Source organism: Geotrypetes seraphini, chromosome 11, assembly GCF_902459505.1.
Source record: "Geotrypetes seraphini chromosome 11, aGeoSer1.1, whole genome shotgun sequence".
Taxonomy (NCBI): Eukaryota; Metazoa; Chordata; class Amphibia; order Gymnophiona; family Dermophiidae; genus Geotrypetes; species Geotrypetes seraphini.
The window spans coordinates 48866630-48885806 of NC_047094.1; the positions used below are offsets into that span (position 1 = coordinate 48866630).

Here is a 19177-nt window from a genome sequence, read left to right on the forward strand (position 1 = left end):
TAATCCTTATTCATTTTTAAAACTTTCAACATAAGATACAATCATTTTATACTTTAACATCACTTAATATACCATCAAATTCTAACTCACATCAAATATCCCCCTCCCTTATACTCAACAATTTTTCTTAAGCATAAGAAATCATAAAATATTCCCACCCACCCACCCCCCCCTCCCCACCCTGGACGTGTATGAGCAAAAGGGGGAAAAAATTCATTCTATACAGTATTTTGTTAATGGCTCCCAAACCTCCCTAAATTTCTTAAAATGCCCCTGCTGTATGGCTTTCGCCCTCTCCATTTAAAAAATTTGGCATAACAAGTTCCACCAAAAATTATAATTCAGCCGATCCCAATTTTTCCAATCTTTCATAATTTGCTGTATGGCAACCCCTGTCTTGATGAGCAAAACTTTATTATTATTAGAACAGATTTGACTCTTAGCTCTCATGGAAGTACCATATAACACAGTGTCATGTGATAGTGCCACCAGATTTTCCAATAGACTATTCACTTGGCCCCAAATGGATTTTCAAAAACTAAGTATCAATGGACAGTAGAATAGTAAATGATCTAATGTCCCAGCTTCGAGATGACATGCCAGCATCTATTAGACTTAGAGCTATCTAGTTTCTGTAAACGACCTGGGGTCCAAACTGCTCTATGAAACAAAAAAAAAAAAACAAGTTTGTTTCATAGATGCCGAGCTCTCTTTGGTTTCTGTCTGTGTAACATGTTGAATCCTTGTGTCTGAGAATAAAAAAAATTAAGGAAAAAAGTTTCCAAGTTTATTTAGGGCTTCCCCACCTGTCAAGCTGGCTATGTACGTGGCTTAACAATCATAATAGAGAGTTAAAAAATAGTGAGAGAAATATAAGAGCAGAATGACAAAGAGAGGAGGGGGATATAGGGTAAGAAGTACAATTTCCAATGGAAAAGTGGAGGGGGGGGAGAGCAAGTTGGCGTGAGCAGCTGTAAGAATGTTCTTTGGTGTACTAACCTATTTTTCATTTGGTCAGGTGAATGATGTGGCCTTCAGCCCTAGCGAGTCGCATTGTGCCACATGTGGGGATGATGGCAGTGTACGGGTTTGGGCTCTGGCCAGCATGGAACTTGTGGTACAGTTCCAGGTGCTGAACCAGGTGAGTTTATGGTTGGGTGATTGGATGGCTCATTATCTTTATGTACATCCATATGCGAGAAGTAAAGTATAAGTTCTAAAGAGGGAGACGTGTAATTAAATGTCCTCACCTATACAGACTTATTTGGTAGATGATGTAGAGATGTGTCAGTGTAGGGAATTACTGATAACTGCCTGTTCCATTTGTGGCAGAGTTGCCTGTGTCTGGCTTGGAGCCCCTCCTCTCCATCACGCAGTACATCAGCCAGTCAGCACATTGTAGCAGGATATAGTGATGGAACCATCCGCATCTTCAGTGTGGCCAAAACAGAGATGGAGATGAAAATGCATCCACACCCATGTGCAGTGACTGCAATTACTTACTCCCAGGATGGTGAGACTTGCTCCTGATTTTGCTGTAACGTACTGCTGTCCCTTTCAGGATGACAAGACTCATTCTTTTTTTTTCTTTTTTTTTAACCCTCTATTGCAAGGCAGAAAAGCACAAGATAAACAACAAAGCTCGTAACAAATTATTGCAGTTTACATATTCACCCAGTTAGAAGCAATTGCAACTATCTTAAGATATCCATTTTCAATTTCTTACTTCTCCAATATCAAAATGTATAATCAAAAGAAAATAACGTATATTCCACTGTTCTTCAACCGCCGGTCCGCAGGAAATTTCTGCCGGTCCGCAGAGGGCCGACAAGATTGCTGCTGCTGCTGCTAAACCCGACAGGAAATCTTCTTTCCAACGTCAATTCTGACGTCGGAGAGGACGTTCTGGGCCAGCCAATCGCTGCCTGGCTGGCCCAGAACGTCCTCTCCGACGTCAGAATTGACATCGGAAAAAAGATTTCCTGTCGGGTTTAGCAGCAGCAGCAGCAGGGCGGTAAGAGCAGGGGAAAGGAAGGAGGAAGGCTTTTTTTTTGCCAGCAAGGAGGGAAGAAGGTAGTCAGGCAAGCAGGCTGGCTTTGGCCAGGAAGGAAGGGAGAGGGGTAGACAGGCTGGCTTCGGGGGTGGAGGTGGAACAAAGTGTGGAAGGCAGTGAGAGGGACATGGGAAGGAGGCACTGGGGGCACTAAAGACATGGGAAGGAGGCACTGGGGGCACTAAAGACATAGGAAGGGGCACTAGACATGGGAAGGAGGCACGGGGGCACTAAAGACATGGGAAGGAAAGAGGGAGGGAATAGAAAGGGACATTTTTTGGGCCTGAGTGCAGAAAGAAAGAAATAAAAGGATACACAGACAGAAGGAAATGCAACCAGAGACTCATGAAAGACAGCAAAGGTAGGAAAAATGATTTTATTTTCAATTTAGTGATCAAAACGTATCAGTTTTGAGAATTTATATCTGCTGTCTATATTTTGCACAATATTTATCTATTTTTCTATAGTTACTGAGGTGACCGAGCTCGCGGAGATGGGGCGGGAACAGGGTTTTTAAATTTTAGTCCTAGTAGTGTGCCAGTCCACAAAATAATTCTTTTATTTCTGCTGGTCCACGGGTGTAAAAAGGTTGAAAAACACTGGTATATTCAGCATGCCATACCTGCTAGTGTCTTATCCAGGGGAAAATGTTGTCAATCCCTGCCTCATTTTATCCCTCCCAAACAAATATACAACCATTCACGCTCACATTCAAACAAAAATATTCCCCTGTCATCCATAACTTCCCTCCATCCTTCATGCAGTCAACTGGGACTTTCCAGTAGGCAAGACTCCTTTAATAAACAGGATGCATTAGCCATGCAACTGAGTAATGCCACCAATAGTACCAACTTGGATAGCTCCCTCAAAGGATTTTCCATACATCTGCCACCTCACCAGTCATCTCAGTCTCTTTTTGTCTATGCTATCACTTGGACCTGGATTATGCTTTTATTATACTGCTCTTGTTATACTTTCTGAAGAGAGATGTTCCTTATTATCTTTTATATTTATTTTCCTATGCATTCAGGCTGGTTCTTAAACCCCTCATAGTCTTCCCCATTAAAAAGAAAAATTTCTGGAAATATTGAGTGTGATCTCACAAACCACTTTTAGGCCAGTTTGCTTCATACATTGTTCTTGCAAGTATAAAGAGGCAGCTTCAGATACCCACTAGTGGTGCTTCTGCTGCTTGGGACCAGATCATAATATCCTAATTGTCCTCACACTGCCAGAATATCACCAAGAATAAGAAGATATAACTTTCAAGATGAGACTACAGTCTTTTCTTGACCTAAGGAAACACAAACCATAAATCCATCCTTTTTTAAACAAAACAAAAACCCCTCCTCTTGTAATTCTCTTGATTGTCTTATTTGCCTCCAATTATTGTATTTCTATCCTACTTACTCTACTAGTCCCGTCTGTTTTGAAAGTCATGTATTTGTTATATGAACTTTTTGTTCCCCTGTGTATTGTTATAAACTATTTTTAGAATTGTAGATCACTCTGAATATATGATAGGGCGATCAATCAAATTTTAAATAAACTTGTGAGCCTTTAATGACAGGAGAAAAGCATCACTCAGACCTGGGGAGTGGGCTCTTCTCAAAACATACAGAGAAGAAGGTCACCCAAGAAGACTTTTTCAAAGAATGATAGCACCTCAAAGAAGAGGATGCTAGACTCTGAAATGCCACAGTCTTTGATCTTCTGCCAGGTAGCAGCTACTGTACAGACAAAGTTTGCTAGATGTCACTAGTGCTGAAATGCTTTCTGTAGTGGTCCCATTTTGCACAGAATGAGAGCTGTGTGCAAACATTGAAGCATGGTGGGGCTCAATTTAATATGAAAGATGTGCTAAGCACAGGAGTTCTGCATTGTGCAGAAAGAGGCATGCTCAAGAAAAAAGAAACTATGAGCAGTATAAGACATGAAGTTACAAAGAACTGACAAGATCAGTACTGATACTAGTTCCACTGCTTCTGTGTTTCCCTAGCAATACAAAACTAAAGTGGAACATCCATCAGCTATGGGATTCTCTGCTTATGCTTCTGATTTATCCTGCTTTCTACAGACCCAACCATCATCTTGAGAATTTAACCCCTAAGCTTTGCAGTAGACTAGGGACCTATGAGGTGTCAGCTATATGGAAGGTCCTGCACATGCTCTGAAAACCCTGTTACAAATAAACAACTTCACTATCTCTCTGTACAGTAATATCTAACAGTCCTAGGATGGAGAAGCATGTTCCTGATCTCTCTGTATAGTGACTGCAGTCATTTAACTAGATTATAAAACTTCCCCTTGTTTCTGATTAACCAAATTTCTTCCTCTACCTATTGAGCACAGGTGAAATCATCCTCTCAGGGGGTAAGGATGGATTGATGGCAGTTAATAGCCCTCGGTCTGGAATGACCATTCGGATCCTAAGTGACCATCGTGGCTCTTCCATCACTGTCATCCAGACAACAAAGAAAAAGGTAGGATTTGGACAATAACAGGAAATTATTGAAGTGAGGGTGATTTGTGTGAAAAGAAGAGAAATGATGGTCAGTGCATGACAGATTAGCAAGTGAATTATTCCTCAAAAGCTGTGAATGCCAACAGAATACTTTACACTCAGTTGAGTTATGGACATAAACTGGCACAAGGAGCCAGGCCAAGGATGAAAAGTTGGAATGATGGGGAAAGAAACAGGGTAATATGAATGTGGGGTTATGGGAAACCAAGGGAAAAAGACACTTCACTGTTAACTAATCATTGTATATTCTCAAGGTCAATGACTTTGGCTTTGAAGGAGGAGAGCTCTGGTTGGCTGCTAGTTCAGATCAGCGGGTCAGTGTCTGGACTTCTGATTGGCTGAAGGATAAATGTGATCTTGTTGATTGGTTAAGCTTTCCAGCACCTGCAAGCCCAGAGGTGAGATTTCCCCTTTTCTTTGTTTTTATTATTGCTGCATGGACTCGAGGTCATAACCAAGGTCTTATTGATTTGCAATGATTCATTGATTGTTTGGAAGAGGGAAAACATTGCAGAACCAAACAGATTTAATCATTCTTTCCCTTCTGCTTAGGAACACTCTGCCCAGCCCCCAAGCCTGGCTACATTCTGCCCATGGGAGAGAGGCACTCTGCTCTGTGTGGGCTTTGGAACAGAAAAGGAGATTGCTTTTTACAGCCTTTACCAGAAAAAGGTAGAAACAAACCGGAGAAAATATTTCTTTACACAATGTGTAATTAAACTCTAGAATTCGTTACTGGAAGATGTGGTAAAATCAGTTAGCTTAGCAGGGTTTAAAAAAGGCTTGGATAATTTCCTAAAAGAGAAGTCCATAGGCCATTATTGAGATGGCTTGGGGAAATCCACTGCTTATTCCTAGGATAAGCAGCATAAAATCTGTTTTTGGTTTTTTTTTCCAATTCTTTATTCATTTTCGAAAACTTACAATAAGTGTAACAGCATATATAACATTTTAAATTCAGATACAATATTTAATATTCTGTTAAAGAATCCATATCAGAATATATCCCCCCTAATCAATAACATTCTTTAAATACAAGAAAACCTACCATAAATCCCATTCCCATATACCATTACTTTAATAATCAAACCAAAAAAAAACCTCCCCCCACCTTGGACATGCATATTTAAGGGGAAACATAATATTCAATCATTACAATATTTTGTTAAAATCTGTTTTATTGCTTGGGATCTAGCTAAGTACTTGGGACCTGGGTTGGCTACTGTTGGAAACAGGATACTAGGTTTGATGGACCTTCAGTCTGTCCCAGTATTGCAATTCTTATGTTCTTACTTCTTATGTTTCACTCAGTATTCACTAAACAATGGGCTGAAGTGCACTGGTATAGTTCCAAAATGGCCAGTACTACTACTTATCACTTATATAGCACTGAAAGGCATACACAGTACTGTACATTTTGACATTTATAGACATTCCCTGCTCGGAAGAGCTTACAATCTAACTTGGACAGACAGATATGACATATAGGGTTGGGGATGCAGAACCCAAGGTGAGAGGAGTTAGGAGTAAAAAGCACTCTCAAAGAGGTTGGCCTTCAACTAGGCCTTGAACACTGCCTGAGACGGAGCCCACCATAGGGACTCAGGCAGCTTGTTCCAAGCATTTGGTGCATCAAGGGAGAAGGGACGAGTCCGGAGCTGGTAGTTGAAGAGAAGGGCACAGATAGGAGGGACTAGAGAAGGGTGCTCTAGGTTAGCCTTTAGATGCATTGGCTGTATATGGGGACTGGAATAATTAAGACAAGATGTAAGTACATTAGCAGTGCTGTGTATTGGGGGAGGGAGAATGGGTACCTGTTCTGGAACTGTAGTAGAGGAGGAAGTGACATCATCCAACAAGATAGACACTGAAGTAGGGAACTCCATCCAACTGATCCTATCCATCAGTAAAGGCACAAACACCCAAGTGCTCTGAAAAGTTTTGGAGAGTTGCTGTGTGCACTGGAAATGATCACTTGTCATATATATAAGATGGAAAGAATGTTAGCCTTGCGGAAAGGAAATTTTAATAAATTTCAGGAGGTTTGGAGACCATTAATAGAATATTATAAGGAGTAAAATATCATTTTTCCCTAATTGGTATAATTGTACAGGGAGGGAGGGGTGGTGGGACTTTAATTATATATTGATGGGTTGTATTGATAGGAAATAGTATATATATGTAATCACATGTGTAATAATAACAGGGTTAGGAAGAAGGGTTTTATTTTTACTAATGAAATTGATAATGATAGATATTCAAGTGATATTGTATAAGTTCAATTGTTATTTTTTTGACACACTTGTAAGATGAAAAAATGAATAAAGAACTTAAAACAGAAAAAGAGATTGGGACATGTATACTGCTTTTTTTGTTGTTTTATAACCACACTCAAAGCAGTTTATATACAGATACTTGAAGCATTTTTCCTCTCTGTCCTGGTGGGCTCACAATCTATCACAATCAAAACACGGCGCTAAGACTTATCTATGCACTGAGGAAACACAACCACATCACGGCTGCTTACCTAGATTCACACTGGCTCCCAATACAAGCAAGAGTAAAATTCAAATTCTACTGCGTACTATTTAAAACCATAAACAGAGACAGCCCAGCCTACCTAAACAACCGCCTAATCCAAACTACCTCAACCAAACACAGGAGAACGCACAAACCGTTCACTCACACCCCAATCAGAGACATCAAACGAAAAAACTGTACGACGGCCTTCTAGCCACTCAAGCAGCAAAACTTTAACTAGGACTACAGCAGAACGAGATTTAGGGGTAATCATCAGTGCAGACATGAAAACTGCCACTCAAGTGGAAAAGGCTTCATCTAAGGCACGGCAGATGATAGGTTGTATCAAGAGAAGCTTCGTCAGCAGGAAGCCTGAAGTCATAATGCCATTGTACAGAGCCATGGTGAGACCTCATCTGGAATACTGTGTGCAATTCTGGAGGCCTCATTACCGTAAATATGTGCTCAGAATTGAATCAGTTCAGTGGATGGCCACCAGGATGGTCTTGGGCCTCAAGGGTCTCTCGTACGAAGAGAGACTGAACAAATTGCAGCTCTACACTCTCGAAGAACATAGGGAGAGGGGAGACATGATTGAGACATTTAAGTACATCACGGGACGTGTCGAGGTGGAAGATATCATCTTTTTTCTCAAAGGACCCTCGACCACAAGAGGGCATCCGCTCAAACTCAGGGGAGGGAAGTTTCGTGGAGACGCCAGGAAGTACTTCTTCACGGAAAGAGTGATTGAGCATTGGAACAAGCTTCCAGTATAGGTGATCGAGGCCAGCAGCATCCCAGACTTTAAGAATAAATGGGATACCTATGTGGGATCCCTACGAGTGTCAAGTCAAGGAATAGAGTCACTAGGGTGGGTCAGTAGAGTGGCAGTATAATTAAGGGGGTTAGTAGACTTAAAGGGGTGGGTCAATAGAGTGGGCAGACTTGATGGGCTATAGCCCTTATCTGCCGTCATCTTTCTATGTTTCTAACTAGACTACCAACTCTCCAATTTACTGATAACAACTACAGACTACAAATTGTTTAGAAAAGAAATAAAAACCATCCTATTCAAGACATCCTTGAAGACAAACTAACACCGCAAGACTAATCCCTAATCCCAATTCTTTGTAGCAATTCACTCTACTATTCAATTCCTCTGGAAATGGCCAGATAACTTCTTTTGTAATCCGCCTTGAACTGCAAGGTATTGGCGGAATAGAAATCACTAATGTAATGTAATGTAATTAATGTATTTGGGACATTAGGGGATTAAGTGAGTTGCCCAGGGTCACAAGAAGCAGCACAGGGTTTGAACCCACAACCTCAGGGTGCTGAAACTGTAACTTTAACCACTGACCCCCACTCTCGTCCTGCAGATTTAAGGGAGTTTGCTTACATGGGCAGCAGGGAACAGACCTGGTAAGACGTCAAGATAATAGATGAAAAACCACATGAAAGTGATGCTGTGTGTGATACAATAACAGAAGCAGCATGTACTCAATCTGCAGTCTTCTGATTACATTAAGAAGAATTTCACAGCTGGTTTAATTAGTTAAAATGAGACCTGATGGGGGTAAAGGAGAAATTGGGGACATGATAGTGGAGCTGTGGGCAGAGACTACAGAGTTAGGCTATCAGATCAAGATCAATCAATGAGTGGAAGAGCAAGGGAAAAATATCAGAAGTACACAATTGGAGAAGGTGAAGGTGCAAATGTTGGCAAAAATGGAGGGCGTGTTAGTAGGATACTGCGAAAAATGTATTGCAAAACAGGGTGATTATGTGGAAAAGTGATGTAATTTGCTTTTGAGATATTTTTTAATAAATAGTGTTTAAAAAATAAAAGTGAGTAAACTTTTTGAAGATCCCTCATAGATCAATATTTACAGGGAACGAACGAGCAAAGAGGTTTTCTTGAGAAAGGCATAAGTAAGGAAGAGGTACTGTTCACTATTGGATCCATAAGGAAAGAGAATGCTCCTGGGCTTGGACTAATTGCAAATGTTTATAAGAAATTTAAGGATATGTTGGACAAAACTGACGAAAACTGGAAAGAGCACAGGAAGCATCAAAAAGAATGTCACCTCGTGGTTAGAAGAGCAAAAAGAGAATATGAAGAGAGGCTAGCCAGGGAAGTACGGAATTTCAAACCATTCTTCAGATATGTTAAAGGGAAGCAGCCGGCTAGGGAGGAAGTGGGACCGCTGGATGACGGAGATAAGAAAAGAGTGGTGAAGGAGGAAAAAGAAGTGGCGGATAGACTAAACATGTTCTTTTCGTCAGTATTTACAAAAGAGGACACATCCAACGTGCCAGAACCTGAAAAAATCTTCAAAGGAGATCAAGCAGAAAAATTAACATCCATGGAGGTAAGTCTTGAAGATGTACAGAAGCAGATAGATAGATTAAAAACTGACAAATCTCCGGGCCCAGACGGAATCCACCCTAGAACTAAAGGAGGAAATAGCAGAACTACTACAGCAGGTTTGTAATCTATCCCTGAAAACAGGCGTGATCCCAGAGGATTGGAAGATAGTTAATGTTATACCCATCTTTAAAAAAGGATCGAGAGGTGACCTGGGGAACTACAGACCGGTAAGTTTGACTTCGGTTCCGGGGAAGATGGCGGAAGCGCTGATAAAAGACAGCATCGACGAGCATCTAGAAAGGAATAAACTGATGAAAACAAGCCAACATGGCTTCTGCAAGGGAAGATCATGCCTAACAAACTTATTGCACTTCTTCGAAGGAATTAACAAACGAATGGACAAAGGGGACCACATAGACATCGTATACTTAGATTTCCAAAAAGCCTTTGACAAGGTACCCCATGAACGCCTACTACGGAAACTGAAGAACCATGGAATAGAAGATGGATGGATAGATGGATCAAAAATTGGTTGGATGGATACATAGATGGATCAAAAATTGGTTGGCGGGTAGAAAGCAAAGGGTAGGAATGAAGGGCCACTATTCGGACTGGAGGAGGGTCAAGAGTGGTGTTCCGCAGGGGTCGGTACTCGGACTGCTGCTGTTCAATGTATTTATAAATGATCTAGAAACAGGGACAAAGTGCGAAATAAAAAAAATTCGCAGACAACACCAAACTATTTAGTGGAGTTGGGACATGGTTTTACATCTGTCTTCTTCCCTTCCATCTCTCACTTCCAAGTGGTTTTTATCATCTCTCCTACTTTCCTCCCTTCAGATATGGTATCTGTCTCCTCCCCCAGTGCTCCGGTAACTTCTTTCCCTTTTCTGTTCTTCCTTCTCAATTAGTTTTCTTCCTCTTGTCTATTTACTTTCCAGTCCTCAATTTCCCTTTCATTGAGTCTACCTACAGCTTGCCACCTCTTTCTCTCACCTCTTCCAGTATCTCACTAAATTTATCCTCTTTCCCCAATCCAGCATGTGCTCTTTCTTTATCCCCTCCTTCCATCCAGTATGTGCTCGCTCTGTCCTCTCCACTTCCTTCCAGTCTGTTCCCCTCTCTCTCTCCCCTTCAACCAACATCTGCTCCCCTTTATCTCCTCCCCACTGCCTTCTAGAGTCTGCTCTCTCTCTCCATTTTCAGCGTGTTCCCCCCTCTCTCCCCTTCCAACCAGTGTCTACTCCCCTTTCTCTCCTCCCCACTGCCTTCTAGTGTCTGCTCCTTCTCTCTCTACTTTCAGCATCTGTTCCCCCCTCTCTCTCCCCTTCCAACCAACATTTGCTCCCCTTTATCTCCTCCCCACTTCCTTCTAGCATCTGCTCTCTCTCTCCATTTTCAGCGTCTGTTCCCCCTCTCTCCCCTTCCAACCAGCGTCTACTCCCCTTTCTCTCCTCCCCACTGCCTTCTAGTGTCTGCTCCTCTCTCTACTTTCAGCGTCTGTTCCCCCCTCTCTCCCCTTCCAACCAACATCTTCTCCCCTCCCCACTTCCATCCAGCGTCTGCTCGTCCCTCTCCACTTTTATTTAGAATCTGCTCTCCTCTCCCTTTCAGCGTCTGTTACCCTTGCCCCTCTGCCTCCATTTCCATTCAGCGTCACTGAACCACCACTGAAACTCTTCCCCCCATCAGGCCACCTTTCTCCCTTCCCCTCAACTTTGCGGTTGCTCCAGAGTTTCTGTTTCTGAGTATCTGGACAAGGCAACATTCTCACAAATCCCGCACGACTGCCCCAAAGCTTCTCCTCTGATGCAAGCCACCCAGGCAGAAACAGGAAGTGCGTCAGAGGAGAAACTTTGGGGCAGTCGCGTGGGATTTGTGAGAATGTTGCTGCGTCCAGAAACAGAAAACTCTGGAGCACCCACGAAGTTGAGGGGAAGGGAGGGAGATAGCAAGACGAGGGGAAGAGATGCCCGTTGCCGGCAGTTCTTTCTCTTGCAGCCTGGCTGTCAGACGGACGCAAGATGAGGGAAAGAGATGCCTGTTGCTGGCAGTTCTCTCGTAGCCTGGCTGTCAGACAGCCGCGGACCGGGGATGGAGACCCCTGTTCTAGAGAATGGATAAGGTATATCTGACATTGCTATGTTTACAGAAATGATACCAGGCAGAGGTGGGTGGTGTTGGAGAGAATGTGGCATTAGTATGTATGTTTTGTTTGTATGTTGATCTGTAGGAAACTGTTAGATAAACTTTAGTGAATGTACGGGAGCAGTAATAGTTCTGTTCATACAGGATGCTCTGCATGTCCTGTTTATGTATATAATAAATATTTCATGCATAGTTGTTGTGAATGCATGTATACATTCTGTGTATCTTTAGTCAGTGATACTAGATGAAATCTGTTAGGTACAAGAACTGGGCACATCACCTACTCTTCTGTTTAGATCTCAATTAATCTGTTCTGCTTCCCTTTATTTGAACTCAGGTGGTTCAGAAGATTCCCCTATTGTACTTTGCCACATCCCTGAGCCTGTCTTCCACATCTCTCGCAGCCATCGGCTCCAGTGGTGAGTAACAACAAAACTACTGCAGCCACAGCCTTCTACAGAAAAAGCCAGCAAGACTATTGGCAGAAGCCAAATTCCCAATGTTCTCCTTATCCTTTATCAACCACCATTCTCCGATAGATAAGCAGGGTAATGCAGCCCCACTTGATGGTGAAGTCCCTGAACTGAGCCTGTCTCAAGAATTCTCCCCTAGTTACAGTAGATATATATATATATATATTTTATTTTTTTTTTTAAATCTTCTGGGCATGTGGCTTCATTTCTGTACTTAATACGTTTAAACCTGATTATGTATGCATAAATGTTCTACATAGAGTAATATGTATATTTTATGTAATCCACCTTGTGCCTTATCCTTGGGAAAAAGCACACTATCATGAATATAAAGAAGAGACAGGCAAAACTGGCAATTGCTTGATATACTGGATCAGAAGGCACCATGCTATTGTTGTCACTGCAGCAGCAGCACAGGCTCCTTTATGATCATGCCTTTGGAAAAGTACCATGTCATCAAAAAGAATACTCCTCAGCTCCCATTCAGCCAATCAGTGGTTATTCTACCCCTCACATCTCCAAGGGCAGTACCAATTAGCCCAGTGATGGTCCTGGTTATAGCAATCTTGGGAAACTTGGGAGAGTTTTCAAAAATTGGGGCTGCTGTTTGAACAGTTGAGTAGGGTGTTATTTGTTTTGTGATTATGGTTCATGTGAGTTTGGTGCATTAGTTTGCAATAAATATTCAAAGTGATATTTTTTATTATCGGACTCCCCCCCCCCCCCCGAATTCTACAAATAATTATATTGTTGGTTGGATACAGTTACAAAAGATCCATTTTTTGTATTCCTGGGTATAGCAAGGACAGTTTGTGTGGGTACTAACCCTACAACTAAATCACAGAACACCATATTGTGAGGACACAGATCTAAGACCTTTACTTAATCATTTACAGCTGAAGCTCTGCTAGGATAACAAAACCTCCCACTCCAGGATCTGTCCTTCTGCTCTCACCCAATTCCTATTTCTTGCTCCACCATTTCTGGGATCATATAAAGTAATGACACTTTTTCTCTGTCTTATTTTTCTTTTTTGTGTTGTGGGCATAGAACGGATATTGCAACTGATTGACTGCACAAACAGCACAAAACAAGAGTACCTTGGACACAATGACTCTATTCACCTCTGCCGATTCACTCCATCTGGTAGGCTTCTCTTCACTGCTGCCTACAATGAGGTGCTCGTGTGGGGAATCCAGAGCCAATGAGCAAAAAGTCACTCAGCAAAGTCCAACAGAACCACCAGGAGAATTGGATAATATAGATGAGGTTTGGGGGAGGTGAGACTAGCAAATAATAGTTCCATGACACTGTCAAACCTCTGCTACTCGGCCACAAACCACCCTCCACCCCACCAGTGACAACTTCAAACCAAGGGTAAACCCACCAAAACTCATGGAAAAAAAAAGAGACTTAACCCTTCACACCCAAATGCACATAACACTGGGATGTGCCCTTCCCATTTCCCTAATCCTTTTCCCTACATCATAGTTCAGTAATTCAGGATAAGAGCAAGAAGTAACTGATCAGGTTTATGTACAAATTTAAAACTTATGGTTAAACAATGAGAAGAAGGTATGAAACAAGATTTCTGGAGATATTCTACCGTATATACTTGAATAAAGTCGAGACTCCCCTTTTCCCCCAAAAAAGGAGGAAAAATGGTTGACTTGAATATGTCGGGTAGCTTAATATTCAAGTGTCCTGCCCTGTCAGGCTCTGCCCCCAGTCCCCTCCTTGCCAAGCTGTGCACCCAGCCCCCTTCCCTCCATCCCTCCCATGTCAGGCACTGCACCCAGCACCCTTCCTTTCTCCCTTCCCGTGTCAGGCTCTGCACCCTTCCATCCTCCCCTCCCCTGTTAGGCTCTGCACCCAGCACCCTTCCTTCCTTCCCTCTCAAGCTCTGCACCAGCACCCTTCCTTCCTTCCCCTGACAGGCTCTGCACCCAGCACCCTTCCTTCCTTCCCCTGTCAGACTCTGCCCTCTGTCCCTCCCAGGCTCTGCCCTCTGTCCCCCCTCCCTGCTCTATCTTCATACCTGTTCCAATCCCTGGTGGAGGTGCAGCGGGCAGCAGCAAGCTTTCCAAACTCCTGCCCTGCTGCTAACCAGCTGCGCGATCCAATTCATCTGAGCTGCACGAGCAGCAGCGTAATTTGGCGCTGCTTCTCACGCTGAGCGGCTTCCTTTGGGAGCCAGTAAGGAAGCTGCTCAGCACCGAAAAGCAGCACCAAATCGCACTGCTGCCCATGCAGCTCAGATGAAGAAATTGGATCACACAGCCAGTTAGCAGCGGGGCAGGAGTTTGGAAAGCTTGCCCCTGCCCGCTGCATCTCCACCAGCAATCGGCAGAGGACCCGCTGCACCTCCACCAGGGATCGGCAGAGATATGATAGGGCAGGGAGGAGGAGGGGCAGAGCCTGGTAGCGGCGGCCTTAAAAAATTCTGGGAGGGGGCATTGACCTGAATATAAACCGGGACCCCTATTTTTGGGCCCAAAAATCCCAGTTTATATTCGAGTATATACAGTAATTGCTTTTTTTTTCATTCCTTTTAAAGAAGTTCTGCGAACACTTTTGTCTTTTTTGGTTTAGTTTCCTTTCTCCACTATTTTTAAAAATGTCCTGCTCAGAGTTGTCAGTTTTGCAGTTAATTTTTGTTAGATGTGTCAAGGTAGGAGAGTACAGACTTAGCTTTACAATGTAACAACAATCCAATTTGTTTTAATATTTAATGATATGAAGAACTAAGGGCATCGAAACATTTTGAACACTTATTTTACTTCAAAAGGAGGATAACAAATAGAATGGCGCACTTTTAAAGATTTAGCATTTTCTACTGACTTACTGGTCCTTTTACTAAAACTGACAGTGCAGGCCAGTGTGGTAAATACTCCAACGCCCATAGGAACTGACTGGGTGTCAGAGCATTTGCCATGCAACACTCAGCTGCGTGGCTTTGTAAAAGGGAAGAGGGTGGATTATTGTTGTGTTAATCCCCTCATTTGTTCCTCCCAAACTCTTAAATGAAGATTTCACAGACCAGTTTTGTTAAAATGAATGAACCCAAAAGTGAGTTTCTTTCCACTTCATACTAAAATTGGACAGGAACGCATTTTGGAAGAGAATTCTCCTTGTTATGATGACCCTCCAATTCTGGTATCTGATTAAACAAGTAAATATGGAAGTGCAGGCAGCCATATTTTATTCAGAGAGCACAATTGGCTTTGACTGGCCAAAATCCAATGTGGAGTTCTCACAATAATATTATGTTTATTCCCCATCTAAGTATAGTGAGGTATTTTGAAATAATTAAGTGAAAATTTTAACCAGCTATAAATGCTTCTTACATTGCACTATAGCCATCTGTCTCCTGAAAAGAGAAAATATTACATTTTCTGTGTGGCTTGTACATCCTTATTCCATTATTGGCATACACATCAAGGCCCTGTAGAGCTGGTCAATGATCCACATATTGCTGCAGTAACTTCCTGGATACTGTCTACAGTAGGAGCAGAAAGAAACAGTCCTAGAAATTAAAAGAAAACTGTAGTTTAATCCTTTCATTCAGATGTAGATGAACTAATGCAAAAATGCACAGATCAAGTCCAAGCTTGGGGTAAAGGTGGAACAGAGGACAGCAACTACCTATCTTGTTGAAATGTACCTCAGCCTCATCAAATTGAAGTTGTTTTCACTAGAGTTGGTTCAAAAGATCTTGAAAATCCATGCAAAATGTTATTTTTAAAGTTATCTTTTAGAGTGCCCAGTATTGTATGCTAGTGCTCTGCTCTCTCTTAGCCTTTCTATCTTCCATCACACTGAAATCCTCTGTCCAGGCCTACTAGTGGCAAACTCTGTAAGTTCTGCATTTATCAGTTTTAAGTACATTGTGCAGATACTGGACTTGGCACTAACGTGAAATCATAATCTCTAGAGTCACACCTCATCTCTGTTATTTGTAAGGATTGAATGACTAATAAGGTTTAACTGCTTTCCAGGAATAGATATCTAAAGCTGCATTTGTGAATATTTGAAAAGTTTTGTCAATTTTTTTTATTACCTTTGTAAAATATGATGTAATTGATGCTGAAGTATTTTATGTATTTTATTTTTATAAACTTGTATATATTTTTTAACTTTTTTTAAAATAAAGTCTGCTTCTGATTGAGTAGCATTCTTGGTACTATTTCTGTGTGTTTGTTAGGCCATTTTGGATTCTTAATATTGTATCTACTTCCTTCTTTACTAGGAGACTGTGCTATTTATCTACCACCCTTTCTTTGAAAAATATTTCCTTATATTACTCCTGAATCTAATGACTTTGAGCCTCATACCATAACCCTTGTTTCTAGAATTTTCCTTCCACTAAAAGAATAGCTTTTATAGTTTTGAGGCATTTCAAGGATTCTTTTGTATACCTCTTCTCTTGGGGATATTCATGTTCTGTCCTTGCGGTGTGCCAGAAATATGGAAATGTGTAAGTACACCTCTAAGATCCAGGGAGGCCAGAAATTCCCCCAGAACCTCTGCTGAAATGACCAATCACACAGTCACCATTCAGAAGCGGGGAATCCTGAGAGCCGCATTCATGGGCTGAAGATCCAAAATAGGCCTCCAATCTTCTGAGCCTTTCTTTGGCACGATAAAGTATACAGAGTATCTGCCTGGGTCCGAGAGGTTGCTTGCCACCGGCTCTCTAGTTTGAATATCCAGAAAGCGCTGAACAGTAGCCTGGACTCTGAGCACCTTGTTCGGTTGGACGGACAGAGAATCCACAAACCCATCTGACAGAGGCTGGGAAAATTCCAGCTTGTATTCTGATCGAATAATGTCTAAGACCCATTGGTCTGCTGTAATGCGCATTCAAGCAGGCAGAAACTCCAAGAACCAGCCTCCTATCTGCAGAGGGACATTCGGTTCCCTGGCATCATTGTATTTTTCTGGCAGGACGGGCAGCAGAAGGTTGGAAACACCTGTAGCCCACATACTGACCTCAGAAGCTCTGGGAAAATCTCTGTGACGTGGAATGTGCATACTGTCTGAAGCCCCGAAAATTAGAATGCCCAGAACCCCTGGAAGGTCTAGGTCTACTATCAGGCAGGGACTTTGGGTGACGGTCCATTACCGAATCAATGAGGACATCCAGGCCTTTGCCAAACAATAACTGCCCCTTAAAAGATAGCCTTTCTGAAGTCACCTTGGAAGTGGAATCACCAGCCCAGAGCATTTGGCAGGCCAAAATGAGTATGTTGACACTTTTGCCAGCACTTTTAAAAGGCCATAAAAGTCATCTACTAAATAATCCATCCCAGCTATCAGCAGTTGAGGAGAGGCTCCATTGCAGCAGTCTCTAGCATGCACTGTCAAACAATGGATCAGAGAGGTCAAGATCAGCATCCAGATCCCCCAAATCATGAGTGAACAGCCAGATCAGGTGGAGACGAGGACACGCCCAAAGGCACCACACCACCCAAAAACATCCTGGGGGGAAAGGAGACTGCTCGGGAGAAGAACACACTTTTTCTCTTTTTAACTCTATTTTATAAAAAGTATCCAGCTCCTGGGGCATAGAGTCACCCTTAGATGACTTAAATTTGCATGTCTTAAGCTGCGGAGGGTCCGCAGCCAGGCTGACCAAAGAACCAGCTGTGCCGAATCCTGAAAGTAATGGAGTACACTCCGCTGGGTTGGCTGAGCGTCTGATCACCTGCTTCTGTGGGGGGGGGGAAAGCTAAACTGGTCGCTAGAGCCCCCAACCTCCCCAGCTGTGCCAAGTGGCACATAGTGCAAGGACGCTCTAAAAGCACTAAATTTGCACAATCCTGGCATGAATTCACAAGAGAAGACCCCAGCAGTTGTCCAGGCAAAAATCAAAGTTTTGAAGAAGCAGGAAGAAGAAAAAAAGATCGCTAAAAATCCAAGATGGCCAGCGGCACCAAATTCGCACCAAAAACACAATATTTTTCACACTTCTCAAAGTCCAAAAATGGCGATTTTAGAATTTTTTTCAAGAGGGAAAACACAGGGGAACATGCAGAAACTCAGAACCCCTCCCCCCTTTTTTAAAACTTTTTCCGACATCTCTCACAAGCTGTCAGCTCCTTGTACTCACTGTGACCTGATACAGTGGACTCCACCTGCTCGTAGCTCTTTCGCAGTGGCTGTAGAAGAATTCATTGCCACAATGCTGGGAATGCTCTCATAAAGCTGATCTTCAGGCTATCAGTCAGACTCCACTGTCTGACAATGCGTTCACCCCAGCGGACCACCAGATGTGCACCAGGATGAGCGGAGTCGCAAAAACTCAGCCAGCACGCTGTGGAACACCGCTGAGCCCCCTAAGTGTGTCTAACAGTCTGCGCTTGACCCCTGCTTAACAGAAGGTGAGACTACTTCAGGGACAGCCCTGAGTTCCAAGGAAAATTATGAAGACTGGCTAACAAGTACCCAAAAAGGGATTGGCCTGTCAGCTACAGACCGAAGTCTGTGAATTCTCAAACAGAGAGAGCTCCAAAATTGCTTCAAATGCAAAATTACCCCAAAAAGGAACGACATTACATCAAATTTAAAACAATAAAATGGGGAGAATAGAAAATACACAGCTGCAGACATGCTTGCAGAAGGAAAGATTATAGAGGGCGCTAAACCGATCAGAGTGAAAAATCCAGATTGGATTCCTTCAGAGCATGTGAGTATGGGGAAATATTTATTTATTAAAAAATTTATATACTGTATATTACTTATACTGTTTCCATAGTAACAAGCATAAAATGTTAAACAAACATATATAGTTCAGTTGTTAAAAAAAATAATACTTAAAAATGGTTGATAAAACACATTTTCAAATCCCTATTGTCTCTAGAATGTCTCACCTATTGCACTGGAATAAGCTTTGTTTCATGTATACTGTATGTGTACTGTATATACACAGCAATTTTCAAAAGCCATGTTGGGACAAATTGATTTGTTTCTCATTTTTTGTCCCATTTCATTTATTATATTTTTATCCCACCTATCTAGAAAATCTAGGTGGGTAACAATCAACAGCACTTTGCTGCCTCCCAGAAGATGCCACCTTAGGGCTCCTT

General features: G+C 42.3%; 1 protein-coding gene across 2 annotated transcripts in view; it reads left to right on the top strand.

Annotated features, from left to right (window-relative positions):
• Nucleotides 1-13950, top strand: part of WDR90 (WD repeat domain 90) — a 247472-nt gene extending 233522 nt beyond the window's left edge. For both annotated transcript variants that reach the window (XM_033914400.1, XM_033914401.1), the window contains 7 exons: nucleotides 1019-1141; nucleotides 1333-1513; nucleotides 4406-4536; nucleotides 4832-4975; nucleotides 5130-5249; nucleotides 11954-12035; nucleotides 13140-13950. In XM_033914400.1, coding sequence (XP_033770291.1) covers nucleotides 1019-1141; nucleotides 1333-1513; nucleotides 4406-4536; nucleotides 4832-4975; nucleotides 5130-5249; nucleotides 11954-12035; nucleotides 13140-13297 — 939 coding nt within the window. In that variant the 3' untranslated portion in view covers nucleotides 13298-13950. The remainder of the gene's footprint in view (nucleotides 1-1018; nucleotides 1142-1332; nucleotides 1514-4405; nucleotides 4537-4831; nucleotides 4976-5129; nucleotides 5250-11953; nucleotides 12036-13139) is intronic.
• The last annotated feature ends 5227 nt before the right edge of the window (nucleotides 13951-19177 follow it).